A 15,311-nucleotide genomic window follows, 5' to 3' on the forward strand; every position below is an offset into this window, starting at 1 on the left:
ACAATTATCAAAAACCATTTTAACAAGATATTTATCAATTTGAGATAAAGTTCAATTAGTTAGTCATATACAAATTGACTTAACATAATTTTCAATTCTATATCATACATATACAAGTTCCTGTTAAGTATCGCAAACATAACACTTTTCTAATGTCAACTAATAAAGATTATCAAGATGAAGATCCATTATCAGAACCTAAAAATACTCAACATATAGATTTATCAAAATTATCACCACAAGAATTAAAAATATATAAAATGTATGGGAAATTACCAACAACATCACAAATCCTTAGTTCAAAATTTCATGATAAAAAATATTTTGATAGTGGAGATTATGCAATGCAAAAACAACAAAAAGGAGGTAAAGGTGGATACTCATCAAATTTAGGTGGGAATAATGGAATATCAGGTCAAATTCCAATGAGACATCCAAATGCTGAAAGAATGAAAGAAATGTCTGTTAGAAATAGTATAAGTGCAACAAATGCTCAAATTTTTGCAAATGGTAAAAGTGGGTTATTAAATGAAAGTACTCCTAATAAAATAACGGGAGAAAATATTTTATTAAAGAAAGATAATGATAAAATAGTTGATGAAACAAAGGAGTAATTTTCAAGAGGTGGTTTGAGGAGTCTCGAATTTAGGTTAATAGTAGCTATTTTTTTGACTTTTTTTTTTAGTTTTGTATAGTATCATGTTATAGTTCTTGCATAATTGATGAATGTAGTGATATTTTTATACCTCTAGAGCACAGCTTGCAAATCCAATGCTTTCCAAAATTTACTTATTGTGCTCAAAATTAATTCGGACCTATATGCGAAAAGAATTGATTAAAATATCCTACTTTTTATTAAGTTTTACTGACCTTTAAATATCTATCAGGGGTCAAGATGAGTCAATTCGTTTAATATGACAAATAATGAGGATTTTTTGATTACAATTGAAGAGTTTGACCGCTGCATTGGGAAGTTAAAGGAGACAATCACCCAGGACCTACATTGTAAGGACAGGAGTCTCGATTTCAAAATAAGTAACTTAAGAATAAAAGAAGTATGCAATCAATTAGTGGTATTTGTCTATCTAACGACAATCAAAAATGGAAATTCAGTTGGCATTGAATTCACTGTATCATTTGATAGATTCTACATTGTACCTATTTTCAATTTTCGAATTTATATCAACACGAAATTAATATTTGATTTAGAAGATTTGAAAAAATACATTTGCCTTGAGGAAGATGTTGATATTCTATTAACAGATCATCATATATTACAAAATCCTTGGTTTCAAATACATCCATGTGAAACTTCAAATACGATGAAAGAGCATTTAATGACATATTACGAAGGTAATGGGAGAGATTTGAAAATAGATAGTCATGATGAGTTCACCTTAAATTATCTCAAGATTTGGTTTAATTTGTACGGATTGCCGTCTGTTTTACAAGAGTTTTCATTAAGATCTACCATATTGTAAATGGAATATGTGATGAATATCAATTTAATTAAAAATCATGCATTTACTTGTATTAATGTCTCTCTCGTCTATAAATAAATTTATACAGATGCACCAGCTGATGATGCAACTTTTTTATCAGTAAACATACGACATGGATATTTATCTGTATACATTCCAGAAACATTTTCAGATAATATTTCCCATTTAAATTTATTAAGACTTGGAGCTATTATTGGTTCACCTTCATTACCTAAAATTTCACCTTTTATTATGTTTTCAGGTAAATTAGTTAAAGTTGTAGATAAACTTATTTCTTGATTTGGTTGTTTATATACTACTAATTCTTCTTCTCCCTTTTTACCTATTGAAATTCTTGGTTTTTGTTCTGATCCTAAATTTAATAAACCTGAAATTTTAGTTTGATTAAATCCATGTAATTGAGGATAATTTCTTCTATAATCTCTTTTATAATATGGATTGCCCTTTATATCTCCTGCTGGTATTGTTATTGGATCTTTATAATTTTTTGCTTCTTTAATTCTTTCTCCTGGTGGAATTTGTCTAAATAATGATACTAAAGGATTACCAGATGATCTGTTTGGAACTAATACTAATAGTTGTCTTAATTTTTCCCATATACCTTGTGGTCTTGTTGTATATTTTTTCCAAACTGGAACTGGTCCTCCAGACATTTTATGATTGTTCTAGTTATAGTTTGAAATTTATTTGTGTTTTGATTAAAGATAAAGTAAAAGATTGGTTCGTAACGTTGTTTGAAGGTATAATGGTAGGTGTATCTTGAGTGTGGAACTTTGAATTAGATGATTTGTTTATCTAGATTAGACTTATGTACCGTTAATGATACTTGATTTTTCATCTTCACTATTAAAAATATAAACCAATAAAAAAAAAGTTAGTAGTAATAAAAAATATAAGGGCTACCATATTTTTCAAACTTGTTTTCGCACGACATTTAAATACAATTTGAAACACAATTTTATGATTTTGTTTCCTTGAAGCACCGAATATATTATGTATTCTGACTGTTTTATCATACATTAGAATTTAGCTATAACTGATCCACAATGGACAGTCATATCATTTTCATTCAACTATTACAATAATTACTTCATGTCATGTCATAATTCATTTTCATATCCATAATTGCATTTTCATATCCATAATTGCATTTTCATAATTCAAATCTACAAATGAATGAAGAATTCCAACCAGCTACTGCCACCTCTAAATTCAGAGGGATTGACCACTATAATCTTTTTTTTTTTTGGATATTCACCATTATTAGTAAATGAGCTTACGTTAATACTTTGAAGAAACAAAACAAAGGAGGAAATTCATCAAGAATTCAAAGAATGTGTTAACCTTAATTAATACTCAACTCAATAAAAGTCAAAATATTGCACATGGGCAACGGATCGGAGTTTACAAAGAGTTTCTTTTTTTTTTAATTTTGTTGATTTTCATAACTTGACAACCAAGAGAAAACTCAACCATTGTTTCATTGAATTATGGAGATAAATCAAGATACTGTTACATCAACAACAATTGTTTACCAATAAAATCGGCAACAATTGTTTACCAATAAAATCGGCATCAGTATACAAGATTCAAGACATCACTATCTTTGAATCTCAACTAATCAATATTCAAGTTTGTTCAATACTCTTAATAAAAAATTGGGATTCTAGTGCAGGATTTGGTCAGACCTGTTTAAATCCAGACATCAAAGAAAAAAGTGCTGAAGTAAAATCAGATTTGAGATCAGAAAGTGAGGAAAGAGAACATATTGAACCTGAAGGTGAAGGCAATACTGAATATGCTAAATGAGAATCTGAAAATGAAGAAATTGTTGAAAATGTTGAAGATAAATCAGAATGTGATGTGGAAAAAGAGTCAGAAGTCTTAAATTATCAAACAAATGAAGATGACGAAGATGATAACAAGGAAGTAAGTCGTATTCGAGATCTAAATGGACGGGCACTATAAGGTTCATTTTTGAAGATGAAATTTTAAAACACGATGAAGGTAATACGGAAGTTAACAAAAATCCAAGAAACTGTTTGTATCCTCTAACTCGTTGTCAGTGTGTAATGTTTCGGCTTCAATGTTGAACGGAGTATTGGTTAAGGTTGACACAATAAATTCTCATTGGACTTTAATTTTTTACTATATAGAAAAGATATTGATGCTCACTATCAAACTAATTGAAGGTATCAAATTATTAGGTAAGGTATGTAAAGTACTTCAAATGCTTCATTTAAATGGTCTGCAAACTAACATAGTCAAAAAAAAATCAGAAACTTTTATCAGAAGTTCATTATCTAGGATAAAAAATTGGGCATGACAAACATTCATCATTGGACAACAAATTTAAGCAAATGAACAAATTGAAAACTATTATCTACTACGGTACATGAATAATATTTTAGGCTTTTGTAATAATTTTCATAATTTCAAACATTTTCCATTTGGTATGTGACTGACATCTATTTTATAATCTGATGTTTTGAGTGGGTAATAGTCTAGCCTTAGGATTCCAGAACAGTTGTTTGGAAGTCGTGGCGAAAATTGGACAACCAACCAGATCATCTTAAAAAGTTTATATTTGGTTTGAAACAAGATGAAGCTGAACGTACGAATCTAATTGTTCATTATTAACAACATTACCATCTCATAAAAAGGCTATTGGTACTAAATGGGTATATGCTTTAAAAAGTGATGGAAGATACAAAGCACGTTTAGTAGCTCTAGATTATGAGCCAACAAGATAAGTCAAACCAGTCTCTGGGTATGAACAGTAACTCTGGTAACATTAATCCAGATGCATTTAACACACCTGATGAATATAAATTAACATCAGAATATCAATTTTCTTGTTGGCATGAACGTTTTTTGAATACAGCTGGTTACGCAACTGGGTTATCAGACTACATCAAAAATGATAATGCTGCTTATAATGAGCAATTGAATTCGTACGTAGATCTACCGAGTTAAATTTCTTCAAAAAAAGTAATCTCGAGTTTAATCTGTCAACCTCACCTATGAATCAAAATCAGTTAGACCAATTTAAAGAAAGACTGATTGAAAATCAAAATGACAAAGATCAAAATTTACCATTTCAAATTTCATTAACAAACTTCATGCCAGCAATGATAATGAATTCTCCAAATGCTGCAGTATAGATGAAAATAAAAGTTTCCTACAAGATAACACAACAAACTCCACGATTCAAAACGACTTTTCAATAACAATTTTTATTTGTTTGAGTTTGGTGTACAATGATGATTTTTTGTTAGTTCTAACTTTGAAACATAAATTATGAATTTCTTTAAAAAGTATTTATTTTTGTCTATATTTGTTTGCACACAATTTGAATGAAGTTTTTTATAACACTTTGACTAATAATTTGATGTTATAATTTAAACCACTGAACATAAATTTATCTTCAAATTCAGGACTCCCATTTCTATTCTGTATATGCTATATCTTAATCTATTCATCTAGATCAAATATTTTTCAGTTAAGTATCATACTTGTCATACTCCTATGAATTACATCTTTGTTATTGTACTATTCATTATCTACATAGATTAGAAGAACAAACTATATATTTATATACGGGCTTGGTTGAACCATTTTGCGATTATGATTTATCGTCAATGTTAACTTCTCATCATCAATGATACTTTTTGGAAATGATAATATAAATTCTGAATCAAATACATGTAAAACAATTTCATGCAATGAAAGGAAGTAAACAAACAAGTTAATTTGTTTCGCGGCATTGTTTGTTGGAATTGGGAGAGTTCAGAATTCAATAATATACCCTGAATCTCTTTACAGAAAAGGTTCGCTATGGTATAGTGGAAGTTTGAGACGGATAAATTTAAAAATCCAATTTAGTTTGAGATTTCGTTAATGAGGTTTCATTTACGAGAGGTATATCCGAAAATTTGAATCTGCGATAGATTTTACACAAACTTAAGAAGATGGACTTGTAAGTGTAATAAAAATCTAATAGGTAGATAATACATGATATCAGACCAATGAGTGGAGAATGCCTGTACAACTGTGGATTTGAAATTTACAAAGGTATACATTTACGAGGATTCCATAGTATAACAAATTCTATTACAAAAAACGTTGTCCGCCTTTTTTTGTGTTAGCATCTTGTGACTGATGTTTCTAACATTCAGTAAAGAGATGAAGAGATTAAACGGTAGAATCCGTAAATGAATCCACAAATGGAAGTCTACATGAAACTAATGGAAAAATTGTTTCAAAATATGAGATGGACGAAAAAATAGTGAAAAACTTCAGGCTAAGGCGATATAAGTTTTTATTAAAATGACATTGCTATCACGTAATATTAATAATATTAGCCATAGTTTTAGCTAATTTAATTAGTACTAACCAAAAACCATAATCAATTTTGTAACTAATTACGATTATACTGGAAAGTGACGTACAAATAATGAAGGTGAATTAAAATTATTTCTTTTTTAACGAATTTTCATTAGTTTTGAACAATAGAATTATTAATGCATAGTGGTTTAAGATAAATGCATCTTAAAATAGGGCCTTAATTAGATAAAGTATCAAAAATATTCACAATGAACCTTTTCACATAAATACAAGATAAGATCTTCTCCACGATGTAATTTTAATTGAATTAAGTTTTGAAAAACTCTTCATCATCAATAGATCATCAGCTTCATAACTCATACAATGTCATCATCATCAATAAAAGACTCAAAACTAGAGTTATCAGAACAATCTGATGTTTCATCATTTGATCCAGATTCATTTTTACAAAAGGAATTAGATGAAGATTCTCAAAATAATATTAATTATAGAAATTGTTCATGGCAAAAAACTGCAGGTTTATTATTTAGTGAATATATTTGTTTAGCAATTATGTCATTTCCTTGGTCTTATTCAGTTTTAGGGTTAGGATTAGGTTTAATTGTAACAGTTATTGTATCATTATTATGTCTTTATACTGGTTTAATAATATGTGATTATTGTGCAGCTTATCCTCATCTTACAAATGTTTGTGATATTGGTCAACATTTAATATTTGGTTCAAAATGGGTTTGGTATGCTACTGCTGCAGCATTTTTATTAAATAATACTTTAATTCAAGCTTTACATGTTTTAGTTGGTGCAAAATATTGGAATACTATTAGTGATAATACAACTATTTGTTCAGTTGTATTTGGAGTTATAACTGCTATAATATGTTTTTTATTATCTTTACCAAGAACTTTTAGTCATATGTCTGGTGTTGGTTATTTTTCAGCTATAACAATGTTTATTGCTGTTATATTAGCAATGGTTTTTGCAGGTATTCAATCACATCCTTTTAAATATGATCCATCAACTCCAGTTCATTGGACTGCATGGCCAGCATCAGATGCAAAATATGTTGATATTATGTCAGCTGTTTTAAATATTGTTTATACATTTGTTGGACAAATTACTTATCCTTCTTTTATTTCACAAATGAAAAAACCAAGAGAATTTAGAAAAGCTTTAATAGTTGTTACAATTTGTGAATTAATTACTTTTGCGTTAGCTGGATCAATTGTTTATGTTTATGTTGGAAATGCATATATTACAGCTCCAGCATTTGGTTCATTAACTGGTAATTTTAAGAAAATCGCATTTAGTTTTGCATTACCAACTATTTTATTCTTGGGATCATTATACAGTAATGTATCATCACAATTTCTTTTCCATCAAATTTTTAATAAATCAAGTAAACATAGAAATGAACATACAGCAGTTGGTTGGGGAGTCTGGACTTTATTAAATTTAGTACTTTGGGCTATTGCTTTCGTTTTAGCAGAAGTTATTCCATTTTTCTCAGATCTTTTATCATTAATGAGTTCATTATTTGATTGCTTTTTTGGTTTTATATTTTGGGCATTAGCATATTTCAAATTAAGAAGATTATATTATTATAAAAAAGAAGGTATTAAAATTGGATTTTGGGAATTATTTAATAGATCTTCCGTGGTATCAAAATTTGAATTCGTATTAAATATCATAATATTTGGTTTAGGTGTTTATATTTTAGGACCAGGATTATATGCTACTATTCAAAGTATTATTTGGTCTTATCAAGATAGTTTATACGGAAAACCGTTTAGTTGTGTTAGTAATGCTCTTTAGATTATAGAATTTGAATAGATTAATGAATGTATAATAGTATTAATTCAGAAGTTTTAAGGAACTAGCTTAGTTAATGAAATTGAGAAACATCGTCTATCACATCTATAACATTATAACTATAAGATTCTGGTAAGCTCGAGCACCAAATAAAAAAATTCATTCTACAACGTAGTATCTTGAGTATCCCAAACTAAAGTAACAGGACCTGTATTCTGTAAATTTACTTCCATCATAGCTCCAAATTCACCATCTTTAACTTTCTCTTCTCCTAAACCTTCTTTTAATTGATTTAAAAATAAATTATATAATTCAATTGCTATATCTCCCTTTGCAGCTTTATGAAAATCAGGTTTATTACCCTTTTTTAAAGTTCCATATAATGTAAATTGTGAAACTGAAAGTATTTCTCCATTTACATCTTTTATATTTTTACTCCATGGTTTACCTACCCACTCTGTATTTGTATTTGATTCTTTTGTTATATCTTCAAATACTCTAATGGATAGGATTTTTTTACTTAATTTTGTTACATCTTCTATTGTATCTGTAGTTGATATACCTACTAATAACATTAATCCATTTCCGATACTATTGAAACATTAGTTTTAGTTAGCATTAATGTTAGTTGATGAATGTTTTTTCAATAAAGTGAAAAGATGAAATCAAACATACGATGAGATTATTTTATTATCAACTGTGACTGATGCATTTTTAACTTTTTGTAAAACAACTCTCATTTGAGCAATACAATTGGTACTGGTTTTTTTGATTGAGGAGATTGTATTAGTAGACTAAACTTTATATATTCTTTCAAATATTGAGACAGAAATTGCGCGTCAACTTTTGTTCCATGATAATCCTGAAACTATTTTACAGTATTAATCCTGCATATTGGTATGAAGTTGCAAATATAAGAGACTAACTAATACGTGCATAGTTAGAGTAAATGAAACTTCACCAAATGCTATTAGGATGATGAATTTATTACTTACGAGACTAATAAGTATACATTGTGACAAACACCTCGGTGGACCAGTTAGAGTCCTTTTAAACGTAGTAGCGGTCAAAATAGACAGACAAAGCCAATAAACTACTTGTTCTGAAGAGAAATAATAAAAGGTTTGTATGCAAAAACTTAGACCTACAACCCAGCTTAAGAACTACTTCAATATCATAACTTATTTGCAACAAATCATTCAGTTTCGTTTTCCAAGAGTTATGTAGTTCATTACAAGTTTAATCATTCGCAGAGTCAGGGAAGATAAAACAAGTGAAATAAATCAAAACGTACTTTTTGTATTTAATCTATTCAATATTTAAAGTATTTGATATTTTCTATATTATATGTTTTTGGTCTATTGAAGTCTCGACTTACTTTTTTGATGATTTTTCAATTTCTTCAATGGAATCTTTAAAATTTGGAGTATTTTCAAATTTAACATTATTATCTTTTGAATCAATTGTAACATAACTTAAATAATCTTTTGATGATAGGTTTGATTTAGATGTAATTGGTTCTGAAATAATTTGTTCATAAGTTTTTATCTTTTTCGTTGTGCTTGAATTAGAAAAAATCAGTTGTCTCAACGATGAATTAATACCAGGTGATGATTGAATTAAAATATTTCTTGGTCCAATAATTTTTATAAACTGAGAGTTTCCTAAATAAAAATTGTTCCACTTTAATTTAAGGATATTATAATAATGATGTATATGATTCAGGATATTGTGTAATATTGCTTTTGTTTTTGCAAATGATATTTTAATTTGATCCCATGCTGATGGTTGAACTAATACTGGTTGATTTTTAGGAATAGGTTTCTTAGAATCTATGTCTTCTACTACGACAACATTAGTATCTATATCTTTTGCTGGTGACTTGATTATTGGATTGTTAGTTGAAATTGAATTAGATAATGAATTATCAATTAAAATACAATTTTCTAAATCAAATGGTCCATTTACTGTAATACCCAACAAGAAATTTTTATTTAAAATAATTTCTTCATCTTGTTTTAAATTTATTTGATAAATTTCTCCATTACCTGTGAGAGCAATTTGTCCTCTACCACTTACAAGGGAATAACCTTTTGTTTTAAAAGATTTTAAACCAGTTTCAATTCTTTTTTTTAATTTTAATTGTTTACTTAATTGTTTTGATATAAATTTTGGTATTGAATGTAATGTTATAATTAATGAATTTCCAGTATATACATGAATTGAATTGGGGTTTAATATTGCCCAATCTGTTTTACCATCAATAATTAAATTTATAAATGTTTTTTCATTAAGTGTTGTGATTTTAGTATTTGTACTTACTAATATTGAAAAGGGAATAGTTGAAATAATTTTTTGAAATGGTTGAATTAATCCATTGAATAACCATAATTTTTGCCAAAAGTGGGGGTATTCAATAGTATTTCTTATATTTGAAATGGAATTATTAGTGGTATTATTATAATTTTTTAAACCAAATATTGAAATTAATGAACCTCTTTTTAAATATATAGGTACAGAAGGTGGTGAATCAATAGATAATAAAGTTGGGGGTATTTCTATAGTTTTAAATTTTGCAGTTTCTATTGTCTTGTAAGGAACTAAAGTATTTACATTTTGAATATTTTCAAGATTTGTTGTTGTTTGATTTAATTCATTTAAATCTTGTTTAGTATCTTCGGTGTTATTACTAAATTGATTGATTGAAATATACCTTTTAGTAGTGATTGATGATGAATTTAGCAATCGGTTAGTCAATTGATTTATGATCTGAAACTTGCTACTTCGTATCATCTCTTGAAGTTGTGAAGAATTTACCAGGGGAATTAGTTTGGTTGTTTGAACTTTAAATGAATAAGTTGAAAAAATAATAAAGATTTCATTTTTGTGTTTTAAAATATTTGCAACTAATTGGTTGAAAATTGAGTCAATAATTGGAAAATCAAAAGAATACAATAAGGAACACTTAGTGGCTCAACGAAGAGAGGAGATATGAGTTTAAATGATCTGAATTTAAATGACTACGAAGCAGAAGAATTAATGTATGCAACTTTTTATTGTAATATAGAAATTTTTAAAAAATATAATCCTAAATGTGATAAATCAATGAAAAATATAATACATGAAATATTATTAAAAGTTAGTTTTTTCTAATGCTTATTTTATATATTTATTGAATAAAGAAGAATTAGTACCAAAACAGGGATATGAAAAAAATCATGTAATAATATATTGAATAGTTATTTAAGATTTATAAAAAAGAACTTTTTGAAATAATGATAATCAATTTTGTTTTTGTTTATCATTAGTAATACCATTTTTAATAAAATTATAAAATCTATCACCATAATCTTTTGAAGGTATAGCAGAAATTTGAGATTTTGGATGAGCAAAAGATCTAAAAAAAGTTTCTAACCATTTTTTAAAATTATAATTTGTTAAACAATCAATTATACCTAAATAATAAATTTCTCCCATTGGTAAATTTTCTATATTAGTTGCTCTTATACCACCATCATGTCCATAAAATATATATTTTGATCTACCAGGAAATACATCATTTGGTAAATCTTCTAATCTATTTATATCTCTTGGATTTGTATTTATTATTGCTGATTTTTTTGTTGATTTTGGTTCAAATACTGATAATTTATTTCCTATATTATCTTGATCATTTTTACCCTTTTTAACATCATGAATACCTAATAATAAAGAATAATCCATTACATTTACTTTTTTTAATAAAGAAACATCTTTTTCTAATTGATTTAAAAAAATTGATCTTTTTTCAGGTCCAAATTTAATTTTTTCCTTGTTGATTAACCAATTTTGATCTTTTAATGTATATTGTGATAATTCATGTTTTTTCAAATCTTCGGGTTTCACAGTGGTAAATCTACCCCATGTTGAACCTTTTAAATCATATTTTATATGAATTCCTTTATGTGGTGGGAATAAATTATTCATTACAACAAAATGAACTTTTTTTGATTTTCTACCAAACATTGACATTTTAACTCTATGTAATCCATAAAATTGTGATAACAAAGTATTTGGATTTTGTTTAACATGTTCATAATAAGGTTTTAACATTTTTAATAATTGTTTATGTTCAGAATGATGTATAGTTTTTATAATAAATCTATAATCTCTTGAATAATAAAAAAATGATCCTGATTTTCCTGGTGAACCTAATTCTGATAATATATATTTTCCAGTTATAGAAATTAAATAATCAGCAGGATCAATACCAAAACATGCTCTTAATTCTCTAAATACTTCAGGACAATAATCTTTAAATTTAAAATCATATTTTGAACTTGGAGTTAATTCATTTCCTTCAACATTAAAACTTAATTTTTGATAATTTTTAAAATTTTCATCATTTAATCGTCTCATTACTCCTGAACATCTACTAACTGCTACTCTTATACCTGTTAACATATTATATGCCATTACAAAATTTTCATGTCCTTCACTTATTTTATTTCCAACTATTACTTTATCATCATCTAATAAATTTTGTTTTTTGCTGGTGGTATGATTTTTTCTATGAACTATTGAATCTCTCATTCTTTTAAAATCAGATCCTGATGTTCTTGGTAAATCATAGTGTGATGATGATCTTATTGATGAAATGGGGAAAGTTTTACTTTGAGTTGGTCTTCTTTCTATATTTAATGATTTTCTTGATAAATTTGTTGATGTATCAATTGAAAATTTAGTTGATTTTTTGTCAATGTTGTTGTTTTCAGAAGTTGTTGAAGATCTTTTAAGTAAAATATTGGTAGATGGTGAAGTATGACGACGATTTGAAATTGGTTTTTCTAATGATGGATTATTTGATGCATTTGTTACAATATGACTTTTTTTTGGAATTTCATTTTTCAGTATCGATGTTTTTAATTGTGATGATTCTATAGGTTGTAATGATTCCTTACTTTGTTGGGAATTTTGATTTGTTTTGTTCATTTCTAATGGTGATTCTTTAATAGTTGCTTCATCATTATCAGTTTTATTCTTATTATTGGTTAAAGTATTTTTAAAATATGAATCAATTTCTAATGGCCCAATATTACTATCTAATGAGACTCTTGGAGCTTTAGAATTAATATTGCCATTACTACCGGTATTATTTGAATTATTAAAATGTAATTGAAATTGAAATTGAGAATGTTCACCAGAAGGAGTTTCAATAATTCTTGAATTTATTATAGTTGGTTGATTGATTGAATCTAAATCATTATCATCATCTAAATTTTCTATTGATGAAGGTATTGTATCATGAGATAAATCAGATACTTCTGATCTTGATCCTTTAAAAGAGGTAGGAGTTGATGGCGAATTATTGTTGTTATTATGGGTGTTATCATTTGATTCATTATTTATTGGTAAATGAGGACTAAGAGTTTGATGAGTCCTTAGATTTAAATTATTTGTTGAACCATTTATTGAATAATGATCATTATTATTTGATTTTGAAGAAGTTAATGAAGAAGAATTTAAATTAAAATTTAAATTATTTTCATCTTGTTGTTTTAAATTTTTTGATGTTAATTGTGGTAATGGTAATTTTAAAGTTTCATTTGTTGTTATTGAATGAGAATAATTTATAGTTGATTGAGCTGAATTATTTTGTATTATTGAAATTGAATCATCTGTGTTGTTATGATTATTCCCTAGTTCATAATTTTGATAAGGATAATTATTGATCATATTGCCGTCTTTTATTGATTGTGTTGATTTTATTGAAGATCGATTCTGTTTGATTTTTTCATCCTCTATGAAATTTGAATTTGGATTTGATTGGTTATGTTGTTGTGGAGATGATGGTACTGGTGGTTGTTGTTGTTTACCATTCAATAAAAGTTGATCTTCTTTACTTGAAATTGAAGTAGTAGATATTGATGATGGAGATGAATCAGGGAATTCCGTAGTTGAAGTTTTAGCACTTAATTTTGGTGATGATATATGTTTTAAATCATGATTATTTTTTATTATATTTGTTGTTGAAGTAGTTAATGGTTGATTATTAGATAGTTGTATCATTTATTTATGAACCAACCGATGGATTCAATTGTTTATTTAAGTTGTTGAATGGTTGGCTGTAAATTAATTTGTTATTTCTTAACTTGTGGATATTCTTAACTTTGTGAAGTTTTTGATTTAATCAGTTAGTTTTTAATATCCCATAAGATTAAAACTGTATCTGATGTAGTTTTGAGAAGAAAAAGACACAAGCTAAGTGGCTGTAAATGATATGTTGATGTAAATTAAAATTGGTTGCCTTTTTTTTTTCGTTTATTATTTGTATGTATTGTAACTCTTAGTTTATTATATTTTCTATAATAATTCTTGATTCTTTTTTCTTTGTACTTTTGTTATCTGAAATTTTCATTTTTTACTATGTATTGGTGTGGCTACCAATTAAGTAGTACTAATAGAGTAAAATAAGAAACACAAATGGTAGCATATACTATCACTACATACTACTACTTTACTTAAGACTAATGTATTGGCTACTACTACAACGTCAAATAAATTCATTTACAACAGCAACAACATCAACATTTAGATAATCAAAACATGTTTCATTTAGTATTCAACCCTTGAAAGTATATATAAATTATTATTACTCATCTTTATTTTCTTGGAATATCAAAACGATCATTCAATAATTTTAATATTACAAACTTATTAAACAAAATGACGTACATATATTATAATATGAATAAAGTATCATTTATCCGAAGTTTAAAACAATAAGTAAACTTATAAATTATATAAAAAGTAAAGTTTTAAAATTACTTTTTATACGGCTGTATTATTATTTCATTTCATGGTTTATATTTATCATTACGTTATATTATCTTCACAGTTACTTCATATATTTATAAACTATGGACCTTTACTCCATATCGGATAATTCATGTCAATAACTATATCACATAATCCATCTCTTTCGTTTCTAATTTATAAATCCATCCTAATGCTACACAAAGTAATTGAAAATTTTGTAAATAATTGCTTGGGCCCCTTATTATAGAATAAATACGCGTATTATTACTAGTTTGTTGATTTATTTATACCTTTGTGTTTGATCGAATATCACTTTTTAGATTCATCTGGTTTATTCTATATTCTTTCTCATCGTTTGAAGAAAAACTACTGGAGTTCATCTTTACGTACCCATTTATTGAGATATGAGAAGGATTTAATGAAAGTTGAATCAGAGTATTTGAGATCCCCTAAGCTCACCATCTCAATCTCCAATAAACTGTTCTTTTTTGACAAGCTAGCGTAAATTAAGCACTTGGTATAAGCATTTCATTTAAAACAAGTTATAATGTTTAAGACCAAGATTAATAGAGATAAACATATTTTCAGCCAGTATAAAACGGCTTTATACAGTTCACGCGTTTCAATAATCAATTTGAATGATTTAAGAAACTCCTTAACTCATTTGATAATATAACTGTTAAAAATTTAGCCAAACTATAGTATGGCTCTACTCTATTCTATTCATCCATCCATTCACTTTAATTAAGATTTTCTTAAATTTCGCCCCGTATGCGATACGATTTCCGAGAAAAATAAAGTTAGCTCATCCGATTTGTTTTTGTACTAAATTATCAATTCTATATTCTACTAATT

General features: G+C 27.0%; 9 protein-coding genes across 9 annotated transcripts; 5 read left to right on the forward strand and 4 right to left on the reverse strand. All coding sequences in view use genetic code 12, as the record gives it.

Moving 5' to 3' along the window:
• Positions 1–152: 152 nt before the first annotated feature.
• On the forward strand, positions 153–614 carry KGF55_005255 (phosphatase regulator; the record flags this gene model as incomplete). Its single annotated transcript, XM_051760248.1, has 1 exon — positions 153–614. The coding sequence occupies one exon, from the start codon at positions 153–155 to the stop codon at positions 612–614; it is 462 nt and encodes a 153-aa protein (XP_051612067.1).
• Positions 615–914: 300 nt separating this feature from the next.
• On the forward strand, positions 915–1,481 carry KGF55_005256 (uncharacterized protein; the record flags this gene model as incomplete). Its single annotated transcript, XM_051760249.1, has 1 exon — positions 915–1,481. The coding sequence occupies one exon, from the start codon at positions 915–917 to the stop codon at positions 1,479–1,481; it is 567 nt and encodes a 188-aa protein (XP_051612068.1).
• An 80-nt stretch (positions 1,482–1,561) lies between these two features.
• Positions 1,562–2,155, reverse strand: NUO2 (Nuo2p; the record flags this gene model as incomplete). The annotated part of the gene is made up of 1 exon (XM_051760251.1): positions 1,562–2,155. One exon carries the CDS (start codon positions 2,153–2,155, stop codon positions 1,562–1,564), a length of 594 nt encoding a protein of 197 aa, XP_051612069.1.
• A 92-nt stretch (positions 2,156–2,247) lies between these two features.
• KGF55_005258 (uncharacterized protein) lies at positions 2,248–3,311 on the forward strand (the record flags this gene model as incomplete). The annotated part of the gene is made up of 2 exons (XM_051760252.1): positions 2,248–2,250; positions 3,009–3,311. The coding sequence occupies 2 exons, from the start codon at positions 2,248–2,250 to the stop codon at positions 3,309–3,311; spliced, it is 306 nt and encodes a 101-aa protein (XP_051612070.1).
• A 358-nt stretch (positions 3,312–3,669) lies between these two features.
• Positions 3,670–4,478, forward strand: KGF55_005259 (uncharacterized protein; the record flags this gene model as incomplete). The annotated part of the gene is made up of 3 exons (XM_051760253.1): positions 3,670–3,714; positions 4,017–4,130; positions 4,236–4,478. The coding sequence occupies 3 exons, from the start codon at positions 3,670–3,672 to the stop codon at positions 4,476–4,478; spliced, it is 402 nt and encodes a 133-aa protein (XP_051612071.1).
• Positions 4,479–6,212: 1,734 nt separating this feature from the next.
• KGF55_005260 (uncharacterized protein) lies at positions 6,213–7,661 on the forward strand (the record flags this gene model as incomplete). Its single annotated transcript, XM_051760254.1, has 1 exon — positions 6,213–7,661. The coding sequence occupies one exon, from the start codon at positions 6,213–6,215 to the stop codon at positions 7,659–7,661; it is 1,449 nt and encodes a 482-aa protein (XP_051612072.1).
• A 161-nt stretch (positions 7,662–7,822) lies between these two features.
• Positions 7,823–8,398, reverse strand: KGF55_005261 (D-aminoacyl-tRNA deacylase; the record flags this gene model as incomplete). Its single annotated transcript, XM_051760255.1, has 2 exons — positions 7,823–8,249; positions 8,334–8,398. The coding sequence occupies 2 exons, from the start codon at positions 8,396–8,398 to the stop codon at positions 7,823–7,825; spliced, it is 492 nt and encodes a 163-aa protein (XP_051612073.1).
• A 634-nt stretch (positions 8,399–9,032) lies between these two features.
• Positions 9,033–10,451, reverse strand: KGF55_005262 (uncharacterized protein; the record flags this gene model as incomplete). The annotated part of the gene is made up of 1 exon (XM_051760256.1): positions 9,033–10,451. One exon carries the CDS (start codon positions 10,449–10,451, stop codon positions 9,033–9,035), a length of 1,419 nt encoding a protein of 472 aa, XP_051612074.1.
• Positions 10,452–10,940: 489 nt separating this feature from the next.
• MSS4 (1-phosphatidylinositol-4-phosphate 5-kinase) lies at positions 10,941–13,706 on the reverse strand (the record flags this gene model as incomplete). The annotated part of the gene is made up of 1 exon (XM_051760257.1): positions 10,941–13,706. One exon carries the CDS (start codon positions 13,704–13,706, stop codon positions 10,941–10,943), a length of 2,766 nt encoding a protein of 921 aa, XP_051612075.1.
• Positions 13,707–15,311: the final 1,605 nt, after the last annotated feature.

Source organism: Candida pseudojiufengensis, assembly GCF_024610245.1.
Source record: "Candida pseudojiufengensis strain CBS 10847 chromosome Unknown scaffold26, whole genome shotgun sequence".
Taxonomy (NCBI): Eukaryota; Fungi; Ascomycota; class Pichiomycetes; order Serinales; family Debaryomycetaceae; genus Lodderomyces; species Lodderomyces pseudojiufengensis.